The following is a 17129-nucleotide window of genomic DNA, read 5'->3' as shown; positions in this document are numbered from 1 at the left end:
AGGTTATTCCAATATAAAGCAATTGTGTTGGCTCAACTTATGTTATTATGGTTATTCTATGGTTGATTCTAAATCAAACGTGTTGGCTGAACTTAATATATATTGGTTATTCTAATTTAAAGCAAATGTGTTGGCTCAATCTAATTTATTAAGGTTGATTCAACTCATTGACTATAGTTGGATCCAATGCAATTTCATAGAGCCAGCCCAACTAATTTGCAATGCTTTGGACCAAATAATTTACTTGAATAAGATTAAAGGCAATAAAGTTGAAACCAACTTTTTTTTTTCCTCCGAAGAGTTTTTGCGGTGCTAGTGGCTCGTATTTATTTGAGACAGTAGGCAGACAGGGTGAGGACATGTGGCAAAGGTTGCCAGAACCGGGAGTCAACTTATGTTATTATGGTTATTCTATGGTTGATTCGAAATCAAATGAGTTGGCTCAACTTAATTTATTATGGTCATTCAATTAATTGCTGGCTCAATTTAAATTATTATGGTTATTCCAATTTACTTTATTAAGGTTGGTTCAATTCATTTACTATAGTTGGACCCAATGTAATTTAAAAGAGCCAGCCCAACTAAGTTGCAATGCTTTGGACCAAATAATTTACTTGACTAACAGTAAATTAGTCAAATAATTTACTCTTAGGGTTAATTACCAACTTTTTTTTTTCTCCAAAGAGTTTTTGCAGCGCTATTGGCTCATGTTTATTGTGAGACAGTAGGCAGACAGGGTGAAGACATACAGCAAAGGTCGTCAGGACTGGGAGTTGAACCAGCGAGGACTAAGGCCTCCAAACGTGCAGCGTGCTAACCCCCTGTGCCACCACAGCATGCCTGAGACACCAACTTATGTTACTGTGGTACCTTCACACTACTTATTAAGTTGATCCAACACAAGAAAATTAAATTAGCTCGACAAACATACTTCATGCTGAAAGAAAGCTAATTAATCGTGTGGAAATCCTTTCCATGATTTAATTACGTTAATTCAAATGCATTTTTTTTTTCAAAGTCAAAGACTTTCTTTACAGTTCTTAAATGCCAATAGTGCCCAGCAGAGAATAACAAATATCTATAGTTTAATGCGTAACTAAAACCGCTTTGAAGTTTTCCCAGGCGCAAAAAAATGATGTTGCGTGATTGTCCATAATATTGCGTGATCCCCTGATCTCGCTAGACCCTATTCGGAGGGAACTGAATCTGACTAAATTGAATCAATTTATCTCAACTTAAATACATGTTATTCAAATTGAGAAAAAAAAAGATTCTCTCGCGTGGTCTTGTGTGATATCCTGTGATCTCACTCGGCTTCAGCACAAGATCGGTCTGACTATAATGAATCATGTTATCTCAACATGATTAAATTTCATAAATGTTAAGTTGTTGAATTTCTTGTTTATCCAACATGATTATATCATGTTTTTGTTTAAAACATGAAATTATTTAGTTAAACGTACATGATATTCTTTTGTTAATATGATAACCCCCTAAATTTATTCTTTTTCAGTGTATCAACATCAGTTTGATCTGAAGCCCTAGGGGCTCTGCTACAGTCCCAGTGTCCTTGAGCAAGGCTCAGTTCTTAATCCTGATACTTGGTGTACCAGGATGTAGAAATGATTAAATGAGAAATCGATCCCTGGGATGAACAAAGGTTTTAAAAATGTTCCGTCCTTGTACCTAAAATCAGGAAATCAGAGTTGATCCGATAAACTCATCTCTGTTGTATAAAATCAGATCAGGATTGTTTTTCCCATCACACTGCCTGAAGACACCCAGGAGGTAAGTCTGTGCTGCTATTCTTAGCTGAGTGATTTATATTAATGTCTGTTAATTCACAATGTGAAGAAGTGGCAAAAAGAGAATGCCAAGTTTCATTTTAAGATTAGGTTATGGACTTTGTTTTAAATTATTTGTACATTTGTTACCAAACCCTGTACTTTCAGAAAGTAAAGGGTCAAAAATGTACATTAATATTTTAATAAGATATTGCTTAATACTTAAAATGAGATGGTGAAAATATTTACTAAAAATTAAATACTCAGTGTATTTTTTCTTTCAGGATGATGGCTCAGGAGAAGAGAGTGAAGTTCTCACTGATGGTGTGTTTGTTCCTGGGAGCCTCTTTATTCATTTGGTCCTTGGCCCCAACAGGTAATCTTTATAATAATTGTAATACAAGAACATTATTTTTTTAATAGAAGGTAGAAGACAAAATGTTTTATGACGTTTAGGTCTCATTTGGGTTTCAAAGACACTGTGAGAGAATATGTGATGGATATAGCCTTCAAAAATGTACACATCTCTGTTGAAATGCTAGGTTTTTATGACGTAAGAAATTTGTCCCAAACTTTTTCTACATGCAATGAGACACATATTCTGCACAATTCAACTGAAAAACAAACACATCTCAAATAATAATAACAAAAAATTCATAATCAATCAATCAATCAAATTTTATTTGTATAGCACATTTTAGCAACAAGGCATTTCAAAGTTCTTTACATCATAAAAACTCAAAAAACACAATGCAACATGGAAACAACAATCAAAAGATTACATATAGTCAACTACCATCATTAAATTTTTAATTGATCATTCTTAAAGGCAACTCTAAACAGATGGGTTTCTAGTCTAGATTTAAAGGCACTCAATGTTTCAGCAGTCTTGCAGTTTTCTGAAAATTTGTTCCAGATTTGTGGTGCATAGAAGCTGAATGCTGCTTCTCCATGTTTGGTTCTGGTTCTGGGGATGCAGAGCAGAACCAGAAGAAGAAGACCTGAGAGGATCTTTAATGTACTGTGGTGCTAAACCGCTCAGTGATTTATAAACATTTTAAAGTTTAAAGTTTATAAACTGGCTACCTGTATCTCTGAGATACAGGTAGCCAGTGTAGGGACTTTAGAGTTGGAGTAATGTGCTCTACCTTTAGTGAGAACGCCAGCAGCAGCTTTCTGTATCAGCTGCAGCTGTCAGACATAAATATCTTGCAACATTTTCACACACTTAGACTAACATCTTCTCAACAATTTTTATTCATTTCCAACATTCAGTCTTATTTAACGGGAGTCCATCTTCCTCCCATGTCTAGATAATATTTGTTCAGTCTGCCAAAGTTTTCAAAATCTCTCAGACTGTAAGGCTATCTGTCCACATTCAAATTCAAAATTATTGAAGCTGTTATAGAATTTTTTTTTATTAAGGAATGACATTGTGTTTCAATAAGTAGAGAAAGATAAATCTTTGTCTTTAAGTTTCTTTATTCAAAGGCAAAAGCATTCAAAGACCCATCTCACTGAGAGCAGTCAGGAGAAAAGCCCTTATTGACACACATCACATCATCATATAGTCACAGCAAAGCAAAGACCCATCCAAAGTCTGATCTCTATTTCCAAATGGACCACAGATACAATCCTTACCCCCACCTCATGAACTATCCCTCACCTCTTGGAGGGGATGTTTTGTGGCAGGAAAGAGAGTAGGAGAAACTTCTAATTCTTCTTTGTCAGTTACTCGTGGGGGCAGGGTCATACAAGGGTACATCTACATTTTCACAGGTCAGTCCTTTAAGACAATTTTGAGATCAAGATTTTTACTCAAGATGTCTTCAGATCTCTTCTGCTATCACAGCTCTGGAAACATCTAAACATTATCAGGAAACTTCTTCAATGGAAAAAAACACATCTTGCAGAAATTACAAAACACAAAAAATAAATGATAACAAAGTATCATCAGTTCCATCAAAAATGAAATAAGGCTAAAAATAAAATTTTCTATTACAAAGCGGAGGACCCAGGTTCAATGCTAAAATGATGATGGTTTTAATGATGACATACAAAATACAAAATCCAGGCAGCACAGGTGAGCAGAAGGCTAGGAGCTCAGAACTAGTAGCAATTGGAATAACAAAAAAGCAGAGACTGGGGAGACACAGGCTGACACAACAAATGACAGTATATACAAGGAGCAGATTAGGTGGGATTAAATACACAAGGAGTAATCAGGGAACACAAAAAACAGCTGGGAGCATCAAAGTGTAGACAGGACCACACAGCGACTCAACTGAACACAAAAACTTAAATTAATACACAGAAAAAACAAATCCTTACAGTATTCCCCCTCCAAGGCTGGCTACCAGACGCCCCCCCAAAAATCCAAACACACAAAACAAGCCAACCAGGCTGGGCCGAACTGGGGGCCAGAGTTCAAGGAAAAGCACAAGGAAAACAAAACAAAATAAACTCAGTCTCAAATAAGTGGGTCAGGGTGGGGCCTGCTGCAAGGAGTCCGATGGGCGGTGATGAAGGAGGCGGACCCTTGGAAGCGGGTATGGAGACCATCGATGGTGCTGGAGGCGGGTTTGGAGGATGGCGGCAGCGCAGGAGGCAGATCCATGGAGGAGCTCGGGTCTTGGAAGGCGGCGACGACAGAGGAGCTTTGACCTTGGAAGGAAGACTGGCTGGAACTGGCAAAAGGCTCAAAGGGGCCGGCAGGAGGAGCCGGGGAGTCACTGGAAGGAGCCAAGGAGTCACTGTGAGAAGGGCCAAAGAACCCTCTTACTGGGGTGGCAAGGGCTGCTACTTCAGCAGGAGACACTGAGACCTTAACTGCGAGACATGTGGAAGCTGGAGCAGACGAAGATAAGGAGGCTGTGGGTGTGGTGGATTGTTCTGATGCACCTGGGAAAAGTCAGTTGAAACCATCATAGTGATTGATGAAGGGGTGAAGTAATCCTGTTGAGGGGTGAGCAACACGTTCTTCAGCTGATCATAATCTGACTCCAGTCCTTGTTCCTCCAGCAGCAGTGGAGAAGGCAAGGTCTCAACATCCTCATTTAAATCCTTCTGGGCCATCTCCAACTGCTGCTGGATCCACCTCTCTCGGTTTGTATCCATAAGTCTGGTCCTTAGAAACTGTAATCCTCGCCTCTGTTTGGTTAGGGCCTTCTATGTTGAAGTGCGGTTGTAGAATGGGGAGGATGAAAGCGGAAGACCCAGGTTCAATGCAATAATGATGATGGTTTTAATGATGACATGCAAAACACAAAAATCCTGGCAGCTCTGACTGAAGAAACTGTTTTTCTAATACAGTTTGGGATATTCCAGAACTTTGAATTTCCTTTTATGATGTTATTCTTTAGTTGATTTGCATACAACTCACTAGAATCAAAAACTGAACCCCTGCATCATGATCTTACTCCACATTATGATGCAACCACCATCATGTTGCACAGTGTGTGTTGTGGTCTGTTTGACATTGTTTATTGTGTGCTTGTTTGTTTGTGTTTTGTCAAATGTGGGACATATAACAAACAATAAACAACAAATATAAAGAACATAAATTTAACTCAAAAAGGAAAAACGAGGCCACATTACCACACAAACACACTTTTGTGTGTTGTCATCAGACTGTCACTCATTATTCCTTAAGATTTTGTATAATTGTGCAGGGCTGCTCTTCTTTGGATAAAAGGTTTAACGTGGTGACATAGAGTATTCAGGTTACTGTAACATGTATGAAAATTCCCACCAGGACAGCAGAAGTTAATTTCTGGTCATTCAGATTCACTATGTTACTGTGAATTCAAAAGACTGAAGATAAAGACAACCATATATTTATTAACATTGATTATGCTACAATGTATTATAAATCAAAGTGAGAAAAAAAAACACTTAAAGTTCACCTTTAGATTTATTTTAAAATCTAATGAGAAAATGGTTTGAAATTATTAGGAGAAAAATCTCCAGATAAATTAAACTCCAAATCTAGTCCTAAAGATTCTCATTGCATGTGGAGGAATGTTTTGGATCAAGGTGGCCAAAACATTCCTGGGTATTCTGATATGAAGATTTCTAGAGCAACAGTCGTTACCTACGGTCGTTAAACAGTCGTTTAATGTCATTTGGTGAGAAAAGCACAAAGAAGAATCTGTGACGAGTGAGTGACCTTTTTTCTGTTAGCAACAGCCTTCCAGCTTCCACGCTGCCAGCTCATCAACCAGACAATATCTCTGGAGAAGAGAGGCTGCTCTCGCTGCCACAGAGTGGAAACAACCATCTGCAGTGGATACTGCACCACCAAGGTGGGTGGTGATTGAAGTTCAAAACAAAAAACTAGAAATTGAAATGAAATGGAAGAGTGTCAAGCCTGCTCATTTACTATTTGGAGAGACTGTTGTGGTATTGCAGGAGATCCATGAAAGGATTTCATCTTAAATTCATACAGGTTGGGTAAACCAAAAAATAAAAGAGGGCTCCAATTTTTCTTAGACAATAAACTGAAAACCAGTTTTCTATTCCCTTTCAAAACTTTGCATACATTGTTAGCTTTGGAGATTTTTAATTATACCAATCTACTTCCAGAATGAAGTGCATAGATTTTAGGTTCTTTTGTGAAAACAAGAATTATGTTTTATTGTTTTTTTTCCCAACTTTAATTTACACAAGTTAAGACTGTATGTTTATCAAACTTGGCCGAAGTAGTACACTATTTCTTATAGTATTTATCTATAAAGCTGAACATTTTTCTTATTATTGAAAACATACTGTGTCTAATATAAACTGGTTTAGGGGTGAAACTGTGTACTTTTTGAGGTGCATGCAGCAGCTCCAGCTTCATTATACCATCTAATCAGTTATTAAAGATATTTGTACATGCAACAGCTATTAGTACAGAAAATTCAGACTAGAAATTGTTTAGGAAAATTCTTTTTCATTTTCATAAAGAGAGATACACTGAATCAATGAGAGAAATGTGCATTTGTCTTAAGATATTTTATTTAGAAAATCAGTAAGAGATCAGCAGGTGAGAAAAAAAAAGTAGGAGAGAAGAAGAAAGAAGAAGTGAAACGTAACACATACAATTCTCCTTTTCTTTATCAGTCACATTTCTTATGAGTGCCTTCCACCCATCTCTCTCCTGTAGAGTTTCTCCCAATTTCTCCCGTCTCTGGTTAATTGATACCTCCGTCCCTAAATCAAACTTGATTCAAAAGAGTTTCGGTTGGAAAAAGAAGAAAAAACATCTTCACTGAACCCTTCATTATCAGTTCCATACACTGAAAAAAATACCTCTTTGGATGAACATAAAAAAATCATGGAAATGTTTTCCACTTGATTACTTTGCTTTATTTCAGCACCATGTAATTCTGTTACTCCCATTTAAAGCAAATGTGTTAGGTCAACTTAATTTATTAAGGTTATTCCAATGTAAAGCAATTGTGTTGACTCAACTTAATATATTATAGTTATTCCAATTTAAAGCAAATGTGTTGGCTCAATATAATTTATTAAGGTTGATTCAACTCATTTACTATAGTTGGACCCAATGTAATTTAAAAGAGCCAGCCCAACTAATTTGCAATGCTTTGGACCAAATAATTTACTTGAATAAGATTAATGGCAATTTAGTTAAAACCAACTTTTTTTTTCTTTCTTCAAAGAGTTTTTGCGGCGCTAGTGGCTCATATTTTTTTGAGACAGTAGGCAGACAGGGTGAGGACATGGCAAAGGACTGGGAGTCGAACCAGCAACATCTGCATCAAGGACTAAGGACTCCAAACGTGCAGTGTGCTAACCACCTGCACAGCTACAGCATACTAGAGAAACCAACTTATGTTACAGTGGTACCTTCACACTACTTATTAAGTTGATCCAACTCATGAAAATTAAGTTAGCTCAACAAACATGCTTCATGCTGAAAGAAAGCTAATTAATAGTGTGAAAATTCTTTCCATGATTTAATTACGGTAATTCAAAGACTTTTCTTTAAAAAAGTCTTTTTTCACAAAAAAGAGGTTTTTTTACAGTTCTTAAATGCTGAAAGAAATTTAAGAACTGTTACAGTGCAGTTCTTAAATGACAATAGTATCCTGCAGAGAAAAACTAATATCTATAGTTTCATGTGTAACTAAAACAGCTTTGAAGTTTTCCCAGGCGCAAAACAGTTATGTCTCATAATCTCTCGCGATCGCCTGATCTCGCTAGATCCTCTTCGGAGGGAAATGAATCTGACTAAATTGAATCACATTAACTCAACTTGAATACGTTTCTCAAAATGATTGTCTCACGTGAACTCGCGTGATATCCTATGATCTCACTCGGCTTCAGCACTATATCAGTCTGACTATAATGAATCATGTTATCTCAACATGATACAATTTCATAAACGTGAAGTTGTTGAAATTTTTGTTTATCCAACATGATTGTATCATGTTTTGTTTGAAACATAAAATTATTTAGTTAAAAGTACATAATATTCTTTAGTTAATCTGATAACCCCCTAAGTTCATTTTTTACAGTGTAAGTATAACACTTGCTCAGAAACCTTCATTATCAGCTCATTCTTCCCAGTCAATAAGTGAAAGTTTTATTTTCCAAGACAATAATTTTTCCACTATCGTTTTGGCACCCTACTCTAGCACAAAACATGCACTGAATGTACAGTATGTTACAGTCAATGCATACTGTACTGACTATAAAAGTGGAAGTATTTTGGTGTTTTTTTTTTTTTAGATGTTTAAAAGTTAAAACAGCATAAAAAGAATATAAGTTGGGCACAAACAACTTAGAATGACATGAGCAGAATTCATAAAGTACAAATCTATACAAGTCCTGGATTTTTCATGAGAACAAGTCATGGTTTCATTGTTTTTGCCTTAAAATAAATTAGGTTTATTTCAAAAACAGAAATTACGTCATCAATGCATTTTGAGCAATTTGTTCACAGAGACAATGTTGCTTTAAGAGACTGTAGCTGGCTAGCAGCTATTATTCATGCAAAAAATGCCCTGCTTTTCTTTCATAACCACTAAATTTCTTCTCAGGTGATATTGAGAAAACATCTTGCTATCAGTGGAGAGTGAATCATTTTATTCACTGCTGCAAATAATAATCCATCCGCTGGTACAATTTAAATTCAAACGTCATTTAAAGCTGTCTTTCAGTTTCAGTGTGGGCTTTCTGATGTTCTCTATGATTTAGAACATTTCTTTAAACTTACATGTCCTTTATAATCATGACATGTAGCTCAAAATGCTTTTAGAGTAGGCAGTTTAGTTTGGTGATGTAAAACATGGCAACAGCTGCATTTGCTTTACAACAGAGCGAAAATCGTTGTCTGCACATTTTACCAAAATGTGAGTTTTTTTCTGACTTGACATGTTTCCATTAAAAATGTCAGCAAATGTGTTGGCTCAATATAATTTATTAAGGTTGATTCAACTCATTTACTATAGTTCAATCAACCTTAATATATATATTATATATATATATATATATATATATATATATATATATATATATATATATATATATATATATATATATATATATGTTTGTAATTTCAATTTGTGCAATTCTATGGTTAATGGAAAAGAAGCTAGTGATAGCTGACAGTTGCTATAATGCAAAATCATAACAACTATGTACTGTATTGTTTTTAGAAACTATTACCAACAGAAGTAGATTATAACCCAAATCTTAGAACAATTGAAATGGGGCTTTGGCAAATGAAGGGCAGGGTTAGGTAAATGATTAAAAGAGGAGCAAATGAGAATGATTTAGATTAGAGGTGCTTGCCAACAGCTGATTGTGTCATTCAGGCCATGCTACTGTGAAGCATCTTCTCTGCTGCCTGGAAATCAAGCTGTTATCATGTCAGGACCATCATGACATGGTCATAGAGAAACAGACTTCAGTTGGAGAGATTTCGGAATTGGTTTGAGTTGACTTCATAAACTAGGCCATCACTTCCACCAACTTTCCATGACCCCTTTTTGAAAGTCTCAGTGTAGCACCTGTTTTTCCATTTGCTTTTTTCCAGGATCCCAACAGGAAGTTACTGTTTAGCAAAGCGTATCAGCATGTGTGCACATATGGGGAATTGTACTACAAGACATTTGAGTTTCCTGACTGTTTGCCTGGCGTTGACCCTGTCGTCACCTACCCAGTTGCTTTGAGGTGCCACTGTGGCGGCTGTGCCATGGCCACGTCTGACTGCACCTTCGAGAGCCTGCAGCCTGACTTCTGCATCAATAACATCCCATTTTACCACTAATCTTGCATAATAAATGCCTATGCTTGACATTATTGTGTATATAATTTGTATGTTGTTTAGCTCAGAAACAGCAGATTGCAGAGAAATGAATTCAAGAAAAAACTTTTCAAACTAAAAGTTAAAGAGGAAAACTATGGAATAGTTCTAGACTTACATATACATTCAAGCAACTACCAGAGCATATAAAAAATATCACCTTCATCCCAATGATTCCAGATTTTTTTGGAGAAAAAAAACACAGCGTAAATGTAAATGTTGCCATTACAATTAAAAAATTACAACAAGCTTGCATTGCTGCATTATTTGACAAAATTGAAACTTAACTCACTCTGCAAAATCTATTTAACATGAATAAACTTATACGATGTAAGTATAAGTTACATTGCATAACCCATTTTATCAATGGTTTGATGATTTCAGGTTCAAGAAGAGATCACAGTGAATATTTAATCATCAAGTCTGATCAGTAAAAACTGCAGCTCAACCCTTGAAAATATGAATCCTGGATCAAACTCACAACCTTCTGGTTTTCAGAATCATTTCCACTGAGCCACAGCCACCCTATTAAATTAGGTCAGTACCTTTTTATGGATACAACAAGTGTGGGGTCAAGGTTAAAAGTTGCTAATGAGCCACAAAGTGATGGTGGTAGTTGGGGGACAGATGCTGCATGTACACCTTTATATCCCAGAAAACAGATGAACATTAAAAAAAAAAATCTGTTTTTCCTAGTGACAGGTTTTTATGTTATTCATCCATCCATCCATTTTCTGTACACCCTTCTTCCCTAATGGGGTCGGGAGGGTTGCTGGTGCCTATCTCCAGCTGCGTTCCGGGCGAGAGGCGGGGTACACCCTGGACAGGTTGCCAGTCTGTCGCAGGACAACACAAAGACTTAACCCTAACCCTAACAACCATTCACACACACACACTCACACCTAGGGAGAATTTAGAGAAACCAATAAACCTGACAGTCATGTTTTTGGACTGTGGGAGGAAGCCGGAGAACCCGGAGAGAACCCACCATGCACAGGGAGAACATGCAAACTCCATTCAGAAAGACCCCGGGCCGGGAATCGAATGTTTTTATGTTATTTACAAATATAAATACTTAGGACTGTAAGAAATTATGTCTGCTCTTAGAGTATGTGTGTGTGTGTGTGTGTGCCTTTAAGTGATGTTAGCAACAGGAACCGTGCTGAGCTGGGGAGCAGATGGCCTGGAGATAAGAGCTGACACCTAGCAGGAAAGTACATCAAAGATTAAGGGTCAAAGTTTTATGACCTATGCTTTTCATGGAAAACTAAGAAATTAAAACAAAAATTTTACAATTGCATTTTACTACATACCGTTGCCTGGTGTCTGAGCAGGTAAAAGGTCATCCCAAGCAATAAGAAGAAGCTGTTGTCAAAATCATGATCTTAAATTTTATTTACAAAGAGATCATAATATCCTGTACCACATAATTCACTGGTTACAAATACTAAAAAGTCTTTGTTTTGGAAAAATGTTTCATGTTTTTGCAGTTTGTTCAAATGTATGATTTCAACAGCAAGTGCTAAATCATATCCTGTTTTGTATTTTTATGTATGTCCTAATAGAGAGGATGCCGGGGCAGTGTGCTGTCCTGAAACATGATAAACGTTTCATCTACTATCTGGTAAACATACCACAGTCAATTATACTGCATAGAATCAAGAGTTGTTTTGTTATTCAATCTGTTAACTGTATCTTTCCTATTATGTGTCTCAAATCACAAAGAAAAAAGCCAGCCAGAAACCCATGTATGTCAACCTCAGACAGAGTCTGGAAGACATGAAATCTCACTGCTTCACTGCATTTCCAAGTTATACTAAAGCAAATTATGCTGAAATTTGATTGTGGTGCTGAAATTTCACAAACTGTCCATTTTTGGCTTCTCTCGCTGAGATAAAGCGTTTTTGGTCACTAACAGTAAAAAAGCTTAAAACTCAAAATTTTGAACTGCTTCCAGCTTCAAACAACCAGATTTACTGTTTCTCAGCATTTCTATGCTGTACCAAAGCAAATAAGGCTGGAAATTGAACTTAGTGCTGAAAATTCACATATTGACTTTTTTTTTACTACTTTTGCTGAGATAAAGCTTTTTTGGCCTCTCTCCTGCAGCTCTCATGAAACACAATATTTAGACTTGTGTTGTTTGAAACCAGCTGTTGTCAGTTCTGGTTTCAAAAAAGCTGAACTACTGCTTTTCATGGTTTCTTTGAGTTTTTCCACAGCTAATAAGGCTTAAAATTTAATGTAAAGCTGCAATTTCACAGATTCTCCATTTTTCACTTTTTTTTCTGAGACAACGAATTTTTAGCCTCTATGCAGCTGCTCTCATGAATCACCAGATTTAGTTTTTGTTTTTGTTTCAAACCTCCAGAACTGTTGTCTTTTAGCATTCTGGGCTATTTAATAGCTAATATGTTTGAAGAAAGAATGCAGAGCTGAGAATCTACAGATTGTCTATTTTTTATTTTTTTTGCCGAGTTAAACATTGCCCTTTTTCAACATATTGTTACAATTTATACACAAAGAACTGCACTGAATGAATGGAATGGCAAAAGGGGCAGCTTTAATATCATTTTGATTGACATTTAAGCTCTAGCAAAACTATAAGTAGCTTTCCTAAATACCACATTCTGTAAAACCCAACTTTTTAATCAGTCAGTTACAGGAAAAATCATTTCATGCATTTTCAGTTGTAGCACATGTGTTCACCATTTTCCTTTGTCAAAATGTTGAATCAACTCTTACAAGCAATCGGGTTTTCAACCACCAGTTCTCTATGTTGAATGAACTGAATGAATGATACAGGTGAGACATTATGATATTTTTCAGCAACATTTTCTGAAGATCCGAATCTACTTTGTAGGAGCTGGATGACCAAGGACATGAGCAACACTGTGCAAGTCATCAACACCAGCACCAAAATCACAACTAACCTGAGTCTTTTTCTTGGAGGGACAGACTTAGCAGCAGATAAATCTTTAAATGTCCCAACTAGACAAATGATGAGAAGTGGAATGGAGAGAAAGAAGAAGGTGGATCTTAAAACCAGCTTGTAAACTTAAGACAGAAACGATGCAATAGGAGACTCAATAAGACTTATGACCCAAACTGCAGCACAGATCCCCACAGAGACTTTTATGCTTCGTTTGAAGCGATACCACAATGGCCAGGCAATGACCAGAGTCCTGTAAAGACAGACAGGTTAAATTAGAATACTTGTCCTTTGTGCCTAATCTGTGAAACTTTCTTCTATACATAATCTACCTTTCTAGGGCAACACTCATCATGAAGCCAACACTGGCCTTCACACCAACATAGTAGATCAGTCTAGAAATACTGATTGCCTCATAACTGTCAGGTTTTAGAATCCAGACCAACAAGCAGCATATTTGGATGAGCTCAGAGAGTAGGAGATTGACAACAAAGACTGGTGCAACTTTTTCTTCTTTAATCTGCAGTTCAGCAGAAAAACAACAGAATGTCTGTTAGATACCATATAGTGGGTGTACCCCTTTTACATTGCCAGGTGTATTAAATATTAAAAGTGAGACCAATATAAGTAGTTATTCCTCCTTTACTATGACATGAATCCTCTGCAATTCAAAAGAGAAAGGATATGTCTTTATTCACCTGTGAGTGAAATGCACAAATTGCTAGCATGGTGAGTGGGAAGCCTATCCATACTACAATCCATGCAATCAAATATGAGGCAGCTAAAATGACAGCTGGCTGGAAGAGAGGAGTAACCTCCGTAAAAACAGCATTGTAGTCATAGTCAAGGTAATTGTCATTAAAATTCTCAAAGTAGTTGAAGTAATCCATCTTCAACCCTGAAACAGGAACAAGTCATACATTACTCCATTGTTTATATAAAAAAATAATTTAAAAAATTAACAGAAATGTGCAGGATAGAGACTTGTAATATGTAGAAAAATGTTCTTTTTTTTCTTTTCTTTGTGCATATTTGTCAAAACTGTCACATGCTGTGACAAATAATCTGTGAAAATAGCATTGTTCTCCACCTCCTCACAGACCTACTATTGTAGTCTGTAGAAATCCACCACTCAGAAACAACCAATTAGATCTAGGAGGAGGATCTTGGTGCTGGCAGTCAGACTCATGTAAGCACAACTAAATGTGCTAATGTCGGAGAAACAATTTACCATTACAGAAAACCCGTTTATACGCCTTCAAATGTGCAATTATAAGCTATGAAGTAGCATTTGCACTAGCATGATTGACACACTGAGACCCTCCTCCTAGTTCTTACTAGATTTTTTCTATATTCAAAATATTGTATAACTGAAATATAACAGAAATAAAAAAATACATTCTTAGCTGTAACATGTTTAAAAAATACACCCAAAGAATGTGTACACTGCTCTACTTTTTAAGGACTATAGAAAATCACATAAATACTCACAAAGACAACAGCTTTCCAAGGTACAAAGAGTATAAAGTATGGGCCTTTTCAATCGTTTGCTTTCTCCTGCCTAAATTCTTGTTGCCAAGATTACCAGAGAGAAATACGTCAAAGATACTTTGCTTCTAAGAGCGTTCACTTTGTCATTCTGCAAATACAATTTGACAAAGATCAGTTATAACACAGATGTCATACTCTGATCAAATTTTGAACTCAAATATTATCCATTTTCAGCATGACTTTAGTAATAAAATTTGCTACCTGTGAATTTACATGCCAGCTTATTGAAGATAGTTACTGTAAATACTAATTTACAGTATTTCAAAATTATGTGGGCTGCACAAAGGCAAAGTTGGGAGCAGTGATGGGATAGTTTCTTTGAAAAAGTCACTTTAATCGGATTACTGATTACTCCTTGGAAAAGTAGCTTAGTTAGATTACTGATTAATTGGTATGGAAAGTAACTAAGTTACATCAAAAGTAACTTTTTAGTTACTTTCAGCAGCTGAAAACAACAATGCTCTGCCACCTGTGAAAATTACATTGATCTTTGCCAATACTTAATTGCAAGTTATTTTATAATAATTACATCATCAATGTATCTCCACTTATATGGCTGAACTGAAGGGGAGATTGTTTAATGGTTACAACAATACAAAAAACTTTAGTAATTTGTGGCAGTTTTTTGGGTCTGGAAAGCCATAAAAAGGATTTTAAACCCTCCTCTCCCCCACACACACCCCGCTCCAGCCTCCAGGTTCTGGTTACGGCCCTGCATTTGTTGTCAGAGCGCAGCGCACAGCGGTCCTCCTGGCACTCCACAACTCACATGTCCCACTGCACAGATTTGTGACACTTTTCTTAATATTACTGATTATAATGGCTTTTAGTTGCACAACTTTACGGACTCGTTCATTCGTGGGTGTTTTCACGTTTATTGCGTTGTCTCGATGTTTGCAGTTTTCTGGAGGGCAATGCGAAGCTATATGTAATTCACAGCAAATATATTAATTTGATATTAACAAAGACACAGCTGGACGAATCATGAGTCTAACTAAAACGAACTGGATGACAAACAAATTATGGGGTTATGTCTGCTTATTTCCGAGCTCAAAAACCTAAACCAGCGACTTATTAAATCTGCAAGCAACTTTACAAAAAGAAAAAAAAAAAAACAAGCCCAAAGCTGCTTATAATAATCGGACTTGATGACCATCCATCCATCCATCCATCCATCCATCCATCCATCCATCTTCTTCCACTTATCCGGGGTCAGGTCGCGGGGGTAGCAGCTTCAGAAGGGAGGCCCAGACTTCCCTCTCCCCAGCCTCTTCCAGCTCCTCTGGAGGAATCCCAAGGCGTTCCCAGGCCAGCCGAGAGACATAGTCCCTCCAGCGTGTCCTGGGTCTTCCCCGGGGCCTCCTCCCGGTGGGATGTGCCCAGAACACCTCACCAGGGAGGCATCCGTCCTTAAATTAGATGCCTGAGCCACCTCAACTGGCTTCTCTCGATGTGAAGGAGCAGCGGCTCTACTCTGAGTCCCTCCCGGATGACTGAGCTTCTCACCCTATCTCTAAGGGAGAGCCCAGCCACCTTACGGAGAAAACCCATTTCGGCCGCTTGTATCCGTGATCTCGTTCTTTCGGTCATGACCCAAAGCTCACGACCATAGATGAGGGTGGGAACGTAGATCGACCGGTAAATCGAGAGCTTCGGTTTTTGGCTCGGTTTAGCTCTCTCTTCACCACGACTGACTGGTACAGCGCCCGCTTGACGGCAGACGCTGCACCAATTCGTTCCTTTCTTCCCTCATTTGTGAACAAGATCCCAAGATACTTGAACTCCTCCACTTGGGGCAGGACACACCCCGCCACCGAAATTCTAAATAGTTCCTATTTTTCCAGCAACAAACTGCACATCTCCATTGTTTATGTTTTTGTCGGTGCTGATAATTGTCGCATAAATACGGTGGTCACTCCCCAAGACACGTAGAGGAAATAAAATTAAATTACAAAATAAAATAGTAAGGTACAGTAACGCAAAGTGACTTCGATAAGTAACTGTAGTCTGATTACTAGATTTGAAATACCAACGTTAGATTACTCGTTACTGAAAAAAAGTGGTCCAACAGCCCTCCCTCACTGTTGGGAGGACTGTTGCCTTGCAGCAAGAAGGTCCTGGGTTCGATTCCCGGCCCAGGGTCTTTCTGCATGGAGTTTGCATGTTCTCCCTGTGCATGGTGGGTTCCTCCCAGTCCAAAATCTTGACTGTCAGGTTAATTGGTTTCTCTAAATTCTCCCTAGAGGTGTGTGTGCATGGCTTGTGTCCTGTCTGTTTCTGTGTCGCCCTGCGACAGACTGGCGACTTGTCCTGGGTGTACCCCACCTCTCGCCCGAAACGTTAGCTGAAGATAGGCACCAGGCACTCCTGACCCTTCTATGGGACAAAATGGATGGATGGATGAAAATTATGTCCTGTTATATTTACCAGGACATTAAAAATCATGCATAGGAGAGGAAAATATGTTTAGGATTGTCAATTCTGTTCAGAAGTCCAATGATGTGAGATTTGTTTGAAAGTGCACCAGAAACTAACTTAACATTAGTGA

The 17129-nt window shown here is 37.5% G+C and overlaps 1 protein-coding gene and 1 long non-coding RNA gene across 3 annotated transcripts; one reads left to right on the top strand and one right to left on the bottom strand.

Annotated features, from left to right (window-relative positions):
* The first annotated feature begins 1716 nt into the window (after positions 1–1716).
* Positions 1717–10350, top strand: LOC122842651 (gonadotropin subunit beta-2). Of its 2 annotated transcripts, none has more exons than XM_044136718.1 (4): positions 1717–1788; positions 2069–2160; positions 5973–6088; positions 9829–10350. In XM_044136718.1, exons 2-4 carry the CDS (start codon positions 2070–2072, stop codon positions 10060–10062), a joined length of 441 nt encoding a protein of 146 aa, XP_043992653.1. In that variant the 5' UTR covers positions 1717–1788; position 2069; the 3' UTR covers positions 10063–10350. The 2 variants fall into 2 exon arrangements, with proteins under 2 accessions (XP_043992653.1, XP_043992652.1); XM_044136717.1 differs by having other exon boundaries at positions 1725–1788; positions 5967–6088.
* Positions 10351–12728: 2378 nt separating this feature from the next.
* Positions 12729–14610, bottom strand: LOC122842458. The gene is made up of 4 exons (XR_006372556.1): positions 14522–14610; positions 13729–13928; positions 13363–13550; positions 12729–13283 (listed from the first exon to the last, which is right to left on the bottom strand). It is a non-coding gene; the product is annotated as an uncharacterized LOC122842458 (long non-coding RNA).
* Between the last annotated feature and the right edge of the window lie 2519 nt (positions 14611–17129).

This window comes from Gambusia affinis, linkage group LG13, assembly GCF_019740435.1.
Source record: "Gambusia affinis linkage group LG13, SWU_Gaff_1.0, whole genome shotgun sequence".
NCBI lineage: Eukaryota > Metazoa > Chordata > Actinopteri > Cyprinodontiformes > Poeciliidae > Gambusia > Gambusia affinis.
The sequence above is the reverse complement of the archived record's forward strand: the minus strand, read 5'-3'. Positions and strand labels throughout refer to the sequence as shown.